This window comes from Daktulosphaira vitifoliae, unplaced genomic scaffold, assembly GCF_025091365.1.
Source record: "Daktulosphaira vitifoliae isolate Bord-2020 unplaced genomic scaffold, ASM2509136v1 Scaffold_2, whole genome shotgun sequence".
Taxonomy (NCBI): Eukaryota; Metazoa; Arthropoda; class Insecta; order Hemiptera; family Phylloxeridae; genus Daktulosphaira; species Daktulosphaira vitifoliae.
Window position 1 is genome coordinate 19,306,040 of NW_026099573.1, and position 18,856 is coordinate 19,324,895.

At 26.2% G+C, this 18,856-nt stretch overlaps 1 protein-coding gene across 2 annotated transcripts; it reads left to right on the forward strand.

Moving 5' to 3' along the window:
* Nucleotides 1–2,869: 2,869 nt before the first annotated feature.
* LOC126899392 (protein MON2 homolog) lies at nucleotides 2,870–18,729 on the forward strand. Of its 2 annotated transcripts, XM_050674279.1 has the most exons (28): nucleotides 2,870–3,148; nucleotides 3,558–3,692; nucleotides 4,432–4,614; nucleotides 4,819–5,067; nucleotides 5,455–5,580; nucleotides 5,655–5,873; nucleotides 5,938–6,190; nucleotides 6,248–6,395; nucleotides 6,453–6,782; nucleotides 6,847–7,019; nucleotides 9,670–9,795; nucleotides 9,865–9,992; nucleotides 10,063–10,305; nucleotides 10,363–10,575; nucleotides 10,709–10,884; nucleotides 10,946–11,108; nucleotides 11,195–11,339; nucleotides 11,414–11,535; nucleotides 11,605–11,736; nucleotides 11,802–11,936; nucleotides 15,079–15,329; nucleotides 15,392–15,677; nucleotides 15,741–15,860; nucleotides 15,934–16,118; nucleotides 16,181–16,368; nucleotides 16,474–16,726; nucleotides 18,073–18,152; nucleotides 18,240–18,728. In XM_050674279.1, the coding sequence occupies exons 1-28, from the start codon at nucleotides 3,038–3,040 to the stop codon at nucleotides 18,386–18,388; spliced, it is 5,022 nt and encodes a 1,673-aa protein (XP_050530236.1). In that variant the 5' UTR covers nucleotides 2,870–3,037; the 3' UTR covers nucleotides 18,389–18,728. The 2 variants fall into 2 exon arrangements, with proteins under 2 accessions (XP_050530236.1, XP_050530235.1); XM_050674278.1 differs by having other exon boundaries at nucleotides 5,938–6,395; nucleotides 18,240–18,729.
* The last annotated feature ends 127 nt before the right edge of the window (nucleotides 18,730–18,856 follow it).

The following is an 18,856-nucleotide window of genomic DNA, read 5'->3' on the forward strand; positions in this document are numbered from 1 at the left end:
ATAATACACAATAGTATACAATAATGATTCTTAGAAGACATTAAATATTGATGTCTAATGTAAATCTAGAATTCAACTGTAGACTTTATGGATCTCTATATAGACCTAAAATTTAGGTATCATATACTATTATAGTATATGATACCTATATATAATAAGTGTTATATATATATATATTTATATATAATAAGTGTTTACTGATCAGATTAGAATATATCTAACTGATAAGTCCTTAAACTTTTAATACAATAAACATTTTGTCATACTTTTAAAAGAAATAATTTATACATATTAGATTACATTAAAATCATATTTTTATTATTTGTTTCTAATAATAAAATAACTTTTTAAATTTTCAACATTTCAAAATTGTTAGTTTTTAAATGCTTAAAAAAAATGTTTTCTTTTCATTGTGCGTTTTAACTTTAAGCTATGTAACTATAACGAATACAATGTTAAAACATGTTTTTACATTTATTTAATTTTTTTTTTACCTAAATAATAGCCATTTTTTTAACTAAAAAATATGTATTTAAAGGTTGGATTGGACGTAATGATTCCTTAGAAAGTAGAATAAAGATGTGATTCAAAAAGTTGAAATTCAAAAGTAGAGTGTAATTTTAGAAAATTAAATTATTGTCTGTTTAAAACTGTCGTAATAATTTTATGAAAACAAAAAAGTTCAAGTAATCCATACTTTTTTTTCATTATATAATGATTGAAATTAACGAAAAACTTCATCGCGGACCTGACTACTATGATGGTTTTTCATCAACTTTAGAGTTGAATTAATAAAAATTAAAATTAAATTGAGTGACTCTTCAATTTACACGAGAACTTGTCAGAAAATATTGTGGTGCCATTTGTTTTTTATATAAAGTAATATTAATGGTGGGGGTACTCTGAAAAACTAATCTTTTGAAAATGGAAATTTTTTTTTTGCTTTTTTTACAGTTTGTACATTTTTACTATGCTACAAGCAACATTCATTTTTTCAATGCCCTATAGAAACATCACTGATAATTATTTCGTTCTCAGAAACGTTCCTTAAAAAGGGATTAACATTGAAGGAACATTTTTTGTAAATATCATTTTATTTTATTTATTCTACACAGTAGTGTAAGGAATGAATGCATTTTTGCAAATTCATTAATTTTCACATTAATAAATTATAAAAATATATTTTTAATATTAATAAAATATAAAATATACGTTAATTTCAAACAATATACAAGATGATCTGTTTATTTTAACTTGTTCTATTTCAAAAAAAAAAAATGTTGAGAATTTTTATTTTTTAGTTTATTAAGTTACATAAGTTTTTCGAATTATCTTATTAATTAATTAATAATAATTAGTTGAAACAAAAATTCAAATGCAAATTAACAGATTTGATAACAAGGATTATTGTATTGCGTTACTTTTTTTGTTAGTGTACCATCTGTTATTTCTGTGTCAGTCGAAAATCATATATTTATCCATACTTAAAACCTCTCTTTTAAGAAACATGGACGTTCTTTCGAGAGGAGTGGTATTCATAGTTTTTTTTGGGAGAGATATACATAAGACATTTTTTTTACTATCCCCTCCAAAATAAATCTATAGTAAAGTTGTATATCTCACTTAAGACAAAACTTTAAGAACACCTTTTCATTAGAATGATTAAATGAGCTACGATTTTTTTTTAATAAATTTATTCATTTGAAGTATTTTTCCTAATTTATTGCTATGTATTACATTTCATTGCAATTTGAAAAAAGTTCCTATACTTGCCTCAGGAAAGAAAAAATAGATTTATCTTGACCTAAAAATATTATATTAGTAGTATGCTTCATAGTTTCTAAGGCAACTAATTTAGGTCTTCAATATATTAAAGAACTGTTATGATAATAATAATATACTTTATATAATACATATCGATTTAAAGAATAGGTCAATGTCTCATTATGAGACTCTGATACATCAAATAATTTACATTGGCCAAATCTTCAATATTTTTAATATCATTGAGGTTTTATGACAATTTTTTCATAAATTATAAAAGGAATAAAAAATCAAAACCAATACCATAACAATGTCAATTTTATCAAAACATCAAAAATAATTTTTTAATCTGGTCATTTATGGATTCAATAACTTTTAGGTAAAAATTAAAAACAATTTTTTTCATCAAAAATAACATAGATATAATTTCAAGCTAATATGCTCTCTAAAATAATTTTAATCTTACTGTAATTTAAATACAATTTAAATTTGAGTTTCAATATATCCAGGTTTTAAAAAAAACAGATTAAGATAATGGCTAATTTACATTTCAAATTGCATGAAAATTGTTTTTGAAAATACAAATAAAAAATGTTTAGGAAAAACAAGTACCACTTTCATTGTTTTTATCATGTTATGACAGTAATTAATTATATGGATAGTATTAATAAACGTAAGACATTTTTTAATGTTTAATTTTTTAATTACTAAGAAATTCCTAATAAACATGTTAAATATTATGTTGATAAAAGATAAAAAATATATTTTCAAAAATGCATTATGTATAAAGACGTTTCGTTTTTCCATCAAATCTTTGATACACTAATTAAATACATTTTTAACCTTTTATTAACATAATTTTTTCTTACAATTAATGTACCATAGTTAATAAATAATGCAAATCATGAATGATAAGCATGTTAACCAAGTGATATATGAATATATTTCTGGCGTTTATAGATGCAATACATTTTACATCAGGGTGTTTTTAATGTATTAGTAAGCGATTTCAGATATTACTGTCAATGTACCGTAATCAATTTTTACATTCTGTTCTTTTATCAGAAATTCAAGTTATCAGATAGAATACACTGGAAACGTATGTTGTATAAACTATTACTTATTATTTAATCTTACGTCTTAATAATTAACTATTCAAAACTAATAATAAAAATTATTTTTTAGTAGTTATAATACAGATTTTTATCTCATTAACTATAGATTTGCAATGATATAAGTTTGAGTTACGAGTTAATTATTGGTCATTTGTATTATGGCCCACCGGGGCATTAAAAATGATGGCTCTAAATTATTGGAAGTTTTACAAAATGACTTCAAAAATTTATCCATGGAGACGAAAAAAAGATATCCACAGATCAAGGAGGTGATTAAAAATTCAATGAACAGAAATTAACTGTATTTTAATATGCTTTTTCTTTGATGACCGTTTTTTAAACAATTTAATTGTTAATTGTCTAGGTACTCCATTTTGACTTGTCATTTTACTACTTATTATGAAATTTGAATTAATTATCTAATAATATTTTATATATTGATGCATTTTATACTTATTTTATTAAGTATAAGGGTATACAACGGACTATTAATTAGAAAATTATTATTCAATATATTTTAGGGCAAGTTTGTTTTACATATATTAATAATGTGGTTTACCTTTATTTTTATGAGTATTTTATTAATTGATAGTAATTTTACTTTTTACTTGGTATTATTTCTGTTTAAAATTATTTCAAAATTGAACAATAATTAACTATATTTTATTTATTTTACAGGCATCAGAAGAAGCTATTGTCAAATTAAGGAATTCTATGTCGGACAATCAGCAAACTCCAATTTATTATGTTATTAATCAAATATTGTATCCTATCGTCCAAGGCTGTGAAACTAAAGAATCTAAAATTGTTAAGGTTAGATTAATCAAACAAGTATTTAATTTAATAATTATCTAATTTTATTTTAAAAATTTAAGTAATACCATTTTTGAAATGCTTATTTAATGAATATTTGAAGAATAGTTTTACCTCACTTACCTTCAAAAGTTGTGAATTGTAATAGTTTACCTTTTGAATAAAGTTATTAAGAAAAAATTGTGCTACTTTTCTTGCAATCTAATTCAATTTAAACTTTTATATTACTTTACAATTACTAAAATTAAAATATATTATTTTTTTTTTTATAATTGATTGAATATTATTTAGTTAATTTTCAACAGATATTTAAAAAAATTATGAGAGTTTTTTGTTTTTATTCATCTTAATTTGAATTATAATTAAAGGGCTCTATGCAACAAACTGTCAAGTTCAAATTTTTAGGTAATAATATTTTGTTAATTTTCAACATATATGATTTTTCTATGTAATTAAGTATAAAAAAAAAGTCCTATATTATAGTAGAACATTTTGAGGGGCTGTATCACTATTTTTGTTTTTTTTAGTTAATTATTCTAATTTTTGGGGGTACATATTACATCAATGACGCCTATTGTATCTGCTCTTAAATATAACCCATGTATGTTATTTAAATAATTTTGGAGAATTATCTATAGATTATCATATAAATATAGTCTAATTGTTGACTAATTTAATTTGTAAATGAAATAAAGCAGACTTTTAATTACAAAATGAATCTTTTTTTATAAATTTATAGATGTGCTTAGGTATGATTCAAAAATTAATAACTTATCAAGCAGTTGATCAAAAAGGTGCTAGATACATAACAGATACTTTATGGATGCTAATGGAATCTGGGACTGAACAAGTAAAAGTTTTACAAAGTGTTACTCTTTTATTAACTACAAATTCTATAGTACATGGTGAAACACTTGCAAGGGTAATTATAACCATAAATAAATATTATTTAATACTTAAAGTAAATTATATCTTATTATAACTATTAATAATATACATTTTTTTTTTTTTGGGAAGGGAGAGAATGGCTAAAAAATTAGGGATGAAATAAGAATTTTTAAATAACTGTGTGTTCTTGAATCCTGTTTATATTTGTGGGTATAAATGTATTTTTTTTTTTTTTTAGAATTTAGTACTTTGCTTTAGATTACATTTTACCAAAGATTCAACTATAATAAATACTGCTGGGGCTACAGTAAGACAATTAGTGTCATTAGTATTTGAACGAGTAATTCATGAAGATCAGCAAACTGATAATAGTGAGAGCAATGAACAGAATCACATTGAAGTAAATTTTGATGAGCTTAAAGTTTTATCTAGTGTGTCGCCAAAACGATTGAAACCCTGTGCAGCAGATGCTTATCTCATGTTTCAAGTAAGTATCATGTTAGTATTTAGTTACATATTTTAGAAAATATTTGATAAGAGCATAGTGTTAGAATAACTTAATCTAAATTTTTATGAAAATTATTGGGACTTTTTAGTTATAAATTATTAAATAAGCCACAATAGTTTTTATAAAAAAAATTAATTATTAAGAATTATAAAATTCTGAAGTATTAAAAAAAAATCAAGTTGGTCAATTATTCATAAAATTTTATTTTATGAAATATTTATGAATTTTCAAAGCTCAAATTTGAATGTGAGAGTTATCTTAGTGTTATGCTCTTGAAATATAAATTAATAAATTACTGTTATACATTAGTAGTTCTCACAGAAATGATTATAAAACTAAAATAAAAGAAATTTTTTTTATAACTAGGATCTTGTTCAGTTGGTCAATACAGATCATCCTTATTGGCTTATCGGTATGACTGAAATGACCAGAACATTTGGATTAGAGTTACTAGAATCTGTGTTAGCTGATTTTCAGTCAGTTTTCTTTAAAGTATGAAAAACAATTTATTTTTCTTTTATAATTGATTTTATATTAGATTACTTATATCATTTTTATGTTGACAGCATCCTGAATTCAATTTTCTTTTAAAAGAAAGAGTATGTGCTTTAGTAATTAAATTATTTTCCCCTAACATCAAGTACAGAATGACTGGCAGTGGTTCTGTTTCATCATCTAATATTCAGCCCCATCAAGTTGCACCATTGGATAAACCTCACTTTCCTATTACTATTAGATTAATACGAGTTGTTTCAATTTTAATTAGAAAATATCATAAATTACTAGTAAGAAAAATAATTCAGAGTTGTTAAATTTTCATGACTAATAAATAATTTAAAATTTTTACAGACTACTGAATGTGAAATTTTTCTATCATTAATTGTTAAGTTTTTGGATCCAGATAAACCTATGTGGCAACGATCAGTTGCATTAGAAGTGTTACATAGGTTAATTGTCGAACAAGATTTGTTAGCTTCATTCTGTGCTTGCTATGATTTAAAAATGCATAGTACTAAAATATTTCATGATATTGTAAATTCGTTGGGAAACTATGTACAATCATTATTTTTAAATCCATCTCCTATGATGATAAATAATATTGGTATGTTTATAAGTCAATTTTATGTATCGATTACTGAAAAATATTCATTATTTACAGGTAATCCTTCTGCACAGGGTCAACCACCTACAGTATTAGCTGGAATGCCAGTTGGACCTGGAGTATCACCTCAACCAGGCTTTTTTTTCAGAGGCTTATGGTTACCTATTGTTATTAATTTTCCAACTGGTCAAGCTAAATCAATTTAGTAATACTATAGAAAATAAAAATAAATGATTATCTTAATTTTATTTTCTTATTTTAGCTTAGATATGAATGATAAAATTGAGCCACCACCCATACCTGATGGCTATGGTATTTCAGTTGCATATGCATGTTTAATTGATGCAGTCCGTGCCATTCAAATAGAAGTTCAACCAGATATTATAAGTGGTGAAAATTTGGATGAAGTACATATTATAAACACAACTGCTGCACCTTTAACAATAATAAATTCAGGAGTTACTTCTATAACTAATGAAACAAATGGTGTTATCGAACCAACTGTAAATAAAAAAATAGAATTACATAAACAACTTATTGATTCAAGCTGGTGTGGGTTGTTAAGTGCATTCAGCCCATTAATGGAATCATGGTTTGTTGTACTAGTATTTATATCTAGTATTTTAATTGTTTAAAACTTTCTTCTTTTTTTACAGTACTGATGAAAGTATTATGGAAAACATTTTAAAATCAATGCAAGTGTACATTAGTCTTTGTGGCCTACTAGACCTTCAAGTGCCAAGAGATGCATTCATTACAACTGTATGTAAAGCGTGCTTACCGCCACATTATACTTTGACAGTTTTGAACACATCTATACAGTCCATAGGTATGTTGTATGATTTTTTTTACTGTTTATATTTAAAAATCAAATTGTATGAAAATCGATATGCAGTATCTATTGTATGATAATAGTTTTAACCTAATGATATTTTATAAAGTGTTTTTTTTATAATTTTAGTTTAATTTAAAAAAAAGGTATAAAATGATCAATTTGGGTTTTCTAATGACAGTACTATCACATTACCTCCTTAAAGTACATTTCTGTTTTCAAAGGACATTTCCAATTCACAGATATATTTAAAAAATTTAATCTAAATTCTACTGTTTATAAGATAAAAATATTAGTATAATAATTAATTAAACACTAAAGATAATTTTAATTAATTCAATTTAATTTTTTAAATGATCATAAATGTTTAACTAGTTAATAAAATAGAAAATGATCTAGTTAAGAAGATGGCTGGTTGATAACAACTTCTGAAAGTTTTAACGGTTTTATAAAGTAGACTGAGAAAGAGGCCCAGATATAAGTGTTTATATCATTAAACATTTTTCCTTTCATCTCGTATATAAATGTTCAAAACTTCTAAAGTATACTGACACAGAAGTGGTTTTTGAACAATCATTTTCTTAATTCGATCATTATCCAATTAATATTGCCATTTAAAGAAATTATATACTACTTTTATAAGACATAAGGTGTGAATAATAAAAATTCTTTATTAACTAAGGTCTAAGGTATTAATTTTACCATGATGTGTTTTTTTTTTTGTGTCTGTTGCCACATTTTCTCAGCTCTCACTGAACCGATTTCTTTCAACGATATGTCAAAATATCACAAATCATATCTAGTTAAAAACATTACTCTCAATAATTAAGAATTTTTCCCTCATTCCCCGTAAATAGTGAAAATCCCCCAAAAAATTACAATTTTTAAATTGGTAAATTTTAATATTTTTTTCATTTTTTTTTCTTAAAACTACCATAACGTTTTCAAAAATGAATAAATAAACATAATTTTTTTTTATATTGATACCTTAGATATTTTTCTTTCATTTGATTTCATTTTTTTGAAAATCATACACTTAACCTACTAACAAGGGGGGATTTAAAATAGCAACTTTTGAAAATGTTCCGGAAATACTGCGTTTTTTAAACATATATAAAATTTAGCCCGACACCTTATCTTTTACGTGCAAACACCTATTGTAGTTATAAAATTTTATTTTTGTGTTTAAATTTTCGATTTTAAATTTTCAACTTTAAATTGCTATAACTTTTCGAAAAATGTATGTATCAATACAATTTTTTTTTTCTTTTTAATACATTACATATACTTCTTTCATTTGGCATACTTTTTATGGACTATTTTTCCTTATACAGAGGGTGTTCAAAACTTATGTCATGCGTATAAAAAGTAGAACTTTTTCAACCTAACTTTTGAAAATGTTCCGGAAATACTGCATCCTTTAAACATATGTTAATTTAAAGCTTATAACAAATACTATAAGTTAAAAAAAAAAAAAAATTTGTCCAGACACCTTTTCTTCTATGTGCAAATGGCCGCCGAAATTCAGCAAAAAATGTAATATTTGCGAAAAGAATCATCTTCTATCGTGATGTTTTTTGTACTTATTGAAATATTAACAAATCAAAATAACATTTTTTTATTATTAAAACCTTAATTATTTTCCTTTCATTTAATATACATTTTTTTAAATTTGCCTTACTTAACTGAACCTTTACTTTAAACTAGCAACTTTTTCACTAAAATCAATTTTTTCAATCTAACTTTTAAAAATGTTCTGGAAATACTGCATCCTTTATACATATGTCAAATTAAAGCTTACAATAAATACTATAAGTTTAAAATATAAAATTTGTCGTGACACCTATTCTTCTATGAGAAAATAACCGTGGAATTTAACGAAAAATGTAATTTTTATGTAAAAATCACTGTTTAACATGAAATATTTTAATACTTAAAACTACCATAACTTTTTGAAAAATATAAAATTTAAAATCATTTTTTTTTATATTGAAACCTATAATATTTTTCTTTTATTTGATATACATTTTTTGAAAATCTGACTGTAAACCTGACCACAGGGGATTCAACAAATCAATTTTCACACACAAGTTAAGCTTTTTCAACTTAATTTTGGAAAATGTTCCGGAAATATTGACACTTATATTTAATCTTAAATTAAAGCTTATATTATATACTTAACTATGAAAAAAAAAAAATTCGAAATATAGATTTTCTTCTTGAGGTAAATGTCTATTGTATTCGAAAATATGCTATTTTTATGATAAATTCTGGGTTATGTATTTTATTTTAAAATATCTTACAAGGGGAATAAACTGACTTTCATGAATTTTATATAATTTAATTGACATAGAATAAAGTTCATAAGACATCAGAAGTTAAACTTACTATAATTTATTCATTCGATAATGAATGAATTCGCAAAAATATCCATTCCACACCCTGCTTAGTAGAACAAATAAAATAAAATATTTACGAAAAATGTTCCTTTAATATACTTCCTTTTAAGCAACGTTTCTAAACAAATATTTTTGAATAAAAAAAATTTCAGTAAAGTTTCTATAATTTATAAAATAACTTTATTCTAATTGTAGAAAATGTTTAGTTTTAATAATAAACTAAATAATAAGATTCTTTGATTTTTTAGGTATTCAGTTTTCTAATAATTCTGATGAACCTCAGTATAACTCTATGTATGGTTCAGAGTCAGATTATAAACAACAAGTAGTTGCTGTGGGTACACCTTTAGCTACGTTAGCATTAACAACTTCTGGTAAATTATTGAATTATATAATAGTTATTCATTTTATTTTTATTAAATAATTTTCTTAAAATATTCAAGTTCACAATCAAGGACCTGTTATGCTTACTGCTAAAAATTTGCAGTGCATGAGAGCTCTATTAGTGTTATCACATTGTCATGGCTCAATATTAGGTTCTTCATGGCACCTTGTATTAACAACACTGCAGGTTATTCATACAATTATTAATTTTTAACTTAATTTATTTAATTTTAGAATTAAATAATTATTTTTATTAGCATCTTGTATGGATTCTTGGTTTGAAACCTTCGACTGGTGGAAGTTTAAAAGCAAGTCGCCCAGGATCTGATGCTAATGCTGTTATAACAACTGCTGTTATAGCTGATTTGCCAGTTTTATCAACAATGCTTAGTCGTTTATTTGAATCAAGTTGTTATTTAAATGATGTTGCTTTACACCACTTAATTGATGCTCTTTGTAAATTATCTCATGAAGCAATGGAATTAGCATATTGTAATAGAGTATGTCTTGAGAACAATTAAAATCTATTGAGTAGTAACTTAATATGTTCACATTAGGAACCATCTCTATTTGCTGTAGCAAAACTATTGGAAACTGGCCTAGTAAATTTATCTCGAATAGAAATTTTATGGAGGCCTTTAACTAATCATATGTTAGAAGTGTGTCAACATCCACATATACGAATGCGTGAATGGGGTGTTGAAGCGATAACTTATTTAGTGAAAGCAGCTTTGCAGTATAAATATCAGCCACCTTTAAAAGAAAATCAGGTATTATATTCTATTTTTATTAAATAATTTTTTAATGTATATCGTTTTAATGTGTATAATTTTAACTTATACAATTTTTTGTTTTATATTATGTACGTTTGTATAAATAAAATTTTATATTTTTAATTTTTAGCGTTTACAAACATTATTATTAAGTCCTTTATCAGAATTATCTTGTGTAATGCATGGTGATGTAAGGCAAAGACAATTGGAGTGTGTTTTACAAGTTTTACATGGATCTGGAGAAACTTTATCACATGGATGGCCATTGGTTCTTAATATTGTTGGTGCAGTTTCTGACAGGCATGGGTATATTAATAATTGTAGCTTAAAATTTATAGCAATGATAGCTGATAGATTTTGGTTTTAGTGAAAATTTAATAAGAATTGCATTTCAATGCCTCCAATTAGTTGTTACTGACTTTTTACCGCTGATGCCTTGGAAGTGCTTACCTCTTTGTTTGGAAACCACATCAAAATTTGGTTTGCAAACTCGAGAATTGAATATTTCTTTAACAGCTGTTGGATTAATGGTAAATTATGTTTCTATTTTAATTAAAAAATCAGTAATTAATGATTATACCTCCTTGCATTCATAATTTTTTTTATGTCTGTACAGTGGAATGTAGCAGATTACTTTTATCAAAATAAAGATAAATTATCTCAATCACTTAGTGATGGATCGGTTGTATTTCCTGATTTTCCAGGGGTATCTGAAATGCCAGAATTTGATAAACTTTGGATGTGTTTATTTACAAAATTAGGTATTTTAACAACCAATAAAAATTTAAATGATAATATTCTAATGATAATTTAATTTATTTTTGAAATAAACTAGGTGAATTATGCATTGACCCTAGACCAGCAGTACGAAAATCAGCTGGACAAACACTTTTTTCAACCATATCAGCTCACGGAGGAATGCTCAATCCATCATCTTGGAATGCTGTTTTGTGGCAGGTAAAATATTTATAATTTTTCTAAATAAAACCTTTGGCATAATTTTTAGTATTAAAATTTATTTGAAAGGTATTATTCCCTTTGATGACCAAAGTTCAATCATTATGTAATTCAGCCAGTGACACTAAAGTAGAATCAGGTAGAAATATTCTTATTCATCATTCTCGTAATACAGATCAAAAACAATGGGCTGAAACTCAAGTATTAAAAACTAATATATGTTTTTTCACTATTAGAACACTATTTTTAAACTTAATTATTATTAGGTCTCTACATTGTATGGTTTAGCTCGAGTTTTTAATACCGAAAAATATACTTTATGTAAAGTTGGAGACTTTGTAAAAGCATGGTCATATTTATTGGAATTTTTAGAAAATGCTGCTACAAATAGAAATATGGAGGTAACAGTTTAAATTTTTATTTTGATGTGTTACCAAAATTTGTTTATTTTTAACTAGTTGGGGCCATCTATAAATTACGTCACACGTTAATAGGAGGGAGGGTATCACCTAAATGTGACATAGTATGACAAGGGGCAGGGGAGTCAAAAGCTTTGTGAAGTCACATATTAAAATTTAAAATACTAAAACACAAAATTTATATGTGAATAAAAAATGTTCGAACTTGATCTATATTTATAAATAATTAAGCACTCTCGCTATTAGGTTATCTCTCACGCAGTGGTAGTTTGTGGGTGTTGGTGGTGTAGGTGCGACTTTAAATATAATACCACTAGTTATAGGTATAATAAATTGTCAAATTAAATATAATAAAATAAAACACAATACACGTATTATTATTTTAAAAGTCGCAGTAGAAAATAGAAATGAAAATAATAATATCGATTATACTATTATAGCAACTGATTATAGCAACTGATTACGAATTTAAAATACTAAAACACATTTAGTATATACAGTATTTAGTAGTATTTAGTATTATGTAGCTAGAGATAACAACGAGCGTACACATAGTTAATTCTAAAAATAAATTACCAGTATAGTAATATACTAATATTATACTGATGGATAACACTGCCGGTCATCCAAAACCCGTACATAAGATCGCAGCTGAACCGTATCAGCATGCACACAATTGTTGCGCCTCGCTAATAGTATACGTTCGCTGAGTGACAGTCATAGTTTTCTCCGTTAAACTATTTTAATATTTTTAATTTATTAAATAATTTTAAAATGAATAAAAAGATTGATCTAGGTAGTCTTCACCGCAGACTTTTTAATATATACAGTGCAGCCTTTTTTTTTTTTTTTCATATTGTTGGACGCTCTGGAAATACCGTGAGGTATTTCTTCAGGACGTCCAACGTCGCATTAAAACTCAAACCGCCGTGTTGTAATTCAACCCGAAATTAATTAAGAGCTGAGTCACAACAACACGACGTAGCCTCCCCCGTTAGCCTATAGATTTTGACTACGAAGATTCAGTTTCTTAAATTAAATTACTTATTGTTAAATTAAGTATTATAAGTGAAAAGCAATTAAAAGTGAAAACTATAATATGGCAATGATCTTCATCTACTGAGCTCTAAGGATATTAAAACAAATCGGAATAGAAAACTATTTAAAGTAAAGAATATATAAGATATAGCAAGGTAGAAGTTGAAATAAAAAAATAAAGAATAGTAATCTTTAAGAATCACCTAATTTAGGTGATACGATCTATGGATACAACTTACTTCATCACTGATAATTAAACTAGGACGTCTTCCTAACTCTTCAGGTGGAGGTATTAAAGAACCACGTCGACCAGCTGGTCCGGAATTTAATCCCAATGAGCTCTTGCGTTGTCCAGGTCGCACTGCGTGGAGGTAGGGGTAGGGCTTTGCTGTGGGTTGGCATAAAAATTCACAAAAATACAGAATACACACAGTAGCGAGAGGACAGGAGATGATACCTTAGGTAGGCTTCTCCGGTCCTCCCACCTTCTTCGGGAAGTCCCTGCCCGAGGTAGCCCACTCCCCTTTACGAGAAGCACGAACCGGTCCGGTTGGGACCGCTGCAGGCGTCTGCATGTACCCCCTCTCGAGGCACTTGTAACAGCGCGGTCCCTTGTTTTTTAGGACCCGGACCGGTACGTGCCCAACCCACCCGTAGCCGTGTCAACCCTACTAGCGGTTGCGCAGCCCTAATGGGCATCACGCGAAGCGGCCCTTGCCACTCCCGTGCAGTCGGACTGACACCGAACCGGCGGTCGCCGTTGCTCCCTCTTTTGAGAGGATAACGGTCAACGACCCTACGACGTCCTCCTCCACGTCCAACAACATAAACGACACAGAATTCGCTGGGCGGTGTACGTGGACGTCCATGCCGTCCAACGCTTCCCGAATTTTGGCGGTCAGCTGGTCGGCTTGAGCACCGATACTCCGAACCTCCAGGAGCACTGCTCCCGTCAGGCCGTTCCTCTATCCGCAACCTGAGGTTGCACGCGATTCCTCGAGCTAGGGAAACTGCGCTCGTGCCGACGTTTCGTAGCCCCGCAGAGCCCGATCCAACCGACACAGTAGCGCAGCGAAACGGCCTACATTGCAGCCTGTGCTGAAAAAAAAAAAAAAAAAAACGTACAAGATGAAGTCAATACTTTATGAAAAAGTTTATTTTTAAATACATATATAAGTTAAAAAATGTGTGATATCACTTCAGGGGGGAGGGAGTTCTAAAAATGTGACAACTTGTGACAAGGACGGGGAGAGGGGTTTAAAAGTTTTAAAATCCGTGTGATGTAATTTATGGATGGCTTCTTGTTTGCCTTAAAAAAATTTCATAAAATATATTAAGAAATTTTAAATTTTAACAATTTAAAAAAAAAAATTGTATTTGTTATTCCTTGAAATAAATTTTTTATTGTATAAAAAAATAATGAAAATAATTATATATAGAATGTTATTTAAAATATTAATAACACTTTGCAGCTGTGTTAACAGCTTTTATTTGAAAAAAAATTCTGTAGTTAATTTTAATAATTTCAAAAAAATTATTTAAAAAAAAAAAATACTGTTGCAAAGTGAGGACGTGGCATAGTTGGGTATAGATTTAATCTGACAGTGATTAAAATCACTATCATAAGAAACATCGATGCAAATCTGTAGATAGTGTTTAATTTTAAAAAATTGGTGGATTATTCCAAAAGCAAAATGAACTTTTATTTCCTTATTTTTATCTTCATTACTAGTTTTATGATGTATTAGTATAATATATGAATAAATATTTAATAAATTTGTTGAACTTTTTTCACATAGTAAAATTAACACCTTCTCAGCTTTGCATCGAAGCTAAAAAATGTTCAATTAGTAGGTCTAATGTTTTCCTTTCTTTTTTTTTTTTTTTTGTAATTTAGCTATATATTCTGAAATGTTTAATGTATAATAGTATGGTTAATATAAATTTAGATTATTAATTATAAAATGTTTGTATGATTCTTTAATAATTTAATTATTTTTAAATATCAATTTTATTTTGTTTCATAAAATTTGATAATTTTATATGTTTAATTTGTAATTAAATTTCTTTTGATAAATATACTCAGGTTTCTCTAGCGGCTTTGCGTTCTTTACATGAATTACTTTATGTGAATGATACTAAAGAATTGGATAATGATAATGATATAAGTAAATCTGAAAATCACATAGAAATACCCATAGAAATATGGACAATTACTTGGAAAGTTTGGTTAAGAATAGCTACTGAAAATAATCAATCCGATCGCATACCACCTCAGGCTTTTTTAACAGCTCTAGTTCAAATTTTTCCTTGTATTTTTGTTCATATTAAAATGAGGTTTGAAATGTTATAAAAATATTATCTGTTATACTATTATGTGTTGAATTTTTTTTGATTAGTTTTTCAGAAACAGATTTAATTAATTTCTTTCGCATTTTGGATGAAGCAGCTGAATACCCAGTTCGTGGTGAAATGTCTCCAACAGTTCTTTCAGACAACATGGCTCTAACTCGTTTACAAGAAGAAATATTAAACTGCTTAGAATTACTACAAAAAGAAACACTAACCAATAGGGATACATTAAATAAATTCATTTGTCCTCTATTTGAACAAGTGTTAAAATTTTGCCGTTTTGTTTATTGTTACCCTGAACAATTAAATGGTTCTCGAACATCTGATCAAAAGGTTTGGTTTAAAAAAATATATTTAATAAATAAATTATATATGAAAATATGTATTATTTTATAGTATGACATAAATTTTATTGCGTTTGGTGAAAAGTCTATTCTGATGGCTGTTAATCTCTATCAAATATCAGCTGCTGAACCAGTTGTTATACAAGGCAATATTCTGAAGCAAATTCTTGATGTATGTTATTATATATTCAATTTTTTTTATGAAATTTTAATTTAATTTAATTTGTATTATCTATATTTTTTAGGTTTTTTCAATACCTTTAGCTAAACGTTATGAACCTGGCCACCAAAATACATGGAAGCTTTGTGTTGTGAGCTTAATGAGTATTTTATCTATAGGAATACCTCTTGCTAGAAATAATTATCGAGATTTTCAATTGATTTGGTCACCTTTGGGTACTTTACTAGAAAACATTCTATTTCCAAAAATGTAAATTTAATTAAATTATTAACTAAAAAAAAATGTTTTACTATTTATTTGTGCTCTTTTAGATTACCTTCAAAACACCAAAAAGTTGATGAAGCTAATGAAAATGAAGTTATTGACTGTCAATTGGTTGAATTTCTTAAAGATGAAGTTTTATCTCAAGCGACTAATGTGCCACGAGAATTCATAATGAGAATTGTAGTATTACTTAATAAGGGATCTGTACTATCAACTCAGAATAATTATTCTTATGGTATGAAACTAAGCAACCAGAATTTAATAGTTATTAAAATTATTAAGAATAATATTTATTACTACAAAAAACTACTTTTATATATTTGAATGCTATTTTTGTTAGGCTATGAAGTAGACAGCCGATTAAGAGAAGAATTTGCTAAAGTGTGTTTTGAAACTTTGTTGCAATTTTCACTTGTAGATGGGATTTCAGCAGACAATGGAAATTTATTTCTTATCAATAGTTCTATTGAAGATGAAAATACTGAAGCTATAACTGGAAAATTAGCAGTGACGGCTCTTTTGCATCGTTTTCAAGAAGTTGTAAAAAAATATTGTCATGACCAAAGTTTAACAGGAAAATGTCCTTTACCTAGGTAAACATTATTAAATTGGTTTTTTTTTTTTATTTTTTTTTTTTAGAATTTTTATACATTACATTATATTAAATAATTTTGTTATATAATATATATATATATATTATATTACATTAGATGTATATTACTTATTTGGTACAACAATGTCATAATACAAAAATTGTAATTTTTGAGTTATTTGCAAATAGTAATACTTAAAATACTATTTCATAATATTTCTTTATACTAGTTAAACGACATAAGTGAACGTAAAAAAATTTATCGTTAGGTGTCAGTTGCGACTTAACTGCTTTATCATTATTATCATAAGTTAAAAAATTTATAATAACTTAATTTTATAATAATAATTTGTTGTAGGTAAGAATTAAAAGCATGAAAAGAGTTTATTATAATACTCAGATTTCATTAAAATGAGCTAGTAAATAAATATAAAATTGGAACATAATTTGTCATCATCTAATTGTAAATTAAATTTTCAAACTTGATTTGTGTATAGTCATGTTTTTTGTATTGTGTTGTTGTAGCAAACAAACAAGTATATAGTTTCTCAGATCTCACTGATAATGCTTATAACTTTTAATCCAATTATCATTTCGTTGACACTAAAAAAAAATATTGCTTTTTTAGACTACGTTTAAAGCATAATTTTTATTATAGAGTGTAATTTATTAAGATTACTAGCCACAATATTTTTAATAAATAATAATTTTTTTATAAAAATGTACACATCAAAATTCTCCATCTGATAATAAAAAAATAATTATAAATTCCCATTTAACTTTCGAAAATTACCCTTAAATACCCTTAAAAATAATTTTTTCTTACAATAAATTTGATATTAAATAAGAAAAACTAGTACTCATTGTTTTACAACCATTTTAATATATAGAGTAGGTATGTAGCGATTTGTATTAGTGTACATAAACTCCACCCACATTCCATACAAACTATATGTTAGGGTGGTCCTTATTTTTCAAACTCAATTTTTTTATGATAGTACCCTCAAGATTAGTTCAATTGTATAAGAAAGTAAATTATAACACAATTACAAAAACAAATATTACAAATTAATCAATATATTCATTTATACTCTTTTGTATTCTAAATATTTATCTTAAATAAAATATTCTCCAAATATAGAATAAAATTTTTACTATTTAATTAAAAGCTTCACAAATTGTTGAGATTACACACACCATTTTACTGTGAGCACCCCAAGAAAATATGTAAAAAATTAAATTCGGACCTTTAGTTATAAGGTATATGTATATATATACATAAATTTAATTTAAAAAATCAAAAACTTCTTAAATAGATTTGTATTTTACACTATACATGTCTTTTAGATATAGAATGTCAGAAATATCATTTGTGTTAAAAGCCATTGCAACACTTATAATTTCACTAAAAAAGACACCTGATAAAGGTAAAATCAAATATTTAATTAATCAATTTAATTGTTTTTAAATGGAAATCTATACAATTTGTAAATTTGTTTTTTATTTTATTCTAGTAAATAAAGCTATTTGGGAACAACTGGTTGGGCTTTATCCGTCACTTGTTCAATGTATAAAAATTACTACTAATTCACCTCAAGTGACAGATTCTTTAACTGAAGCACTAAATCAGTATTGTGATTTGCTCAAGTCTCCTATTGAATGACTTGCTTTTATAATTTTTACTGGCGTCTTATATTAAATTGATTTGATATATTTCTTGCTTGTAGCTGTTTTGGGTAGTATTTCATTGTCATTCCTCTTTTATGGCATTTTTTGGATTTATTTTGTTGTATTAATTTTATATCACTATTGTTATTAATTCTGTTTAATTAGTTTATTATTGTAAATATTATATATTTATAATCATAGCGTGTAAATTCTTGTCTTAATTTATGTAAATTTTCTTATTTACCTGGAGGTAATTTTTACAATTTTTTAAATCAAATAACATATTTTATACTGAGCCTATATTATATGGCTCCTATGAGAAACCATTTTATATATAATATTTATATGTATATGAATACTTAATTTCATTAGAATAAATAACTGTTTTAATTATCAAGCTGAATAAATTATTTATAAAACGTTTAAGGTTGTCTTTATAATATAATCACATAAAAATATTTTA

Coding starts and splice junctions, on each gene's coding strand:
- LOC126899392 (XM_050674278.1), top strand. CDS start 3,038: ATGGCCCACCGGGGCATTAAAAATGATGGCTCTAAATTATTGGAAGTT. Junction 5,068..5,454: donor ATGCTTATCTCATGTTTCAA/GTAAGTATCATG, acceptor TTTTATAACTAG/GATCTTGTTCAGTTGGTCAA. Junction 10,306..10,362: donor AATTAGCATATTGTAATAGA/GTATGTCTTGAG, acceptor TGTTCACATTAG/GAACCATCTCTATTTGCTGT.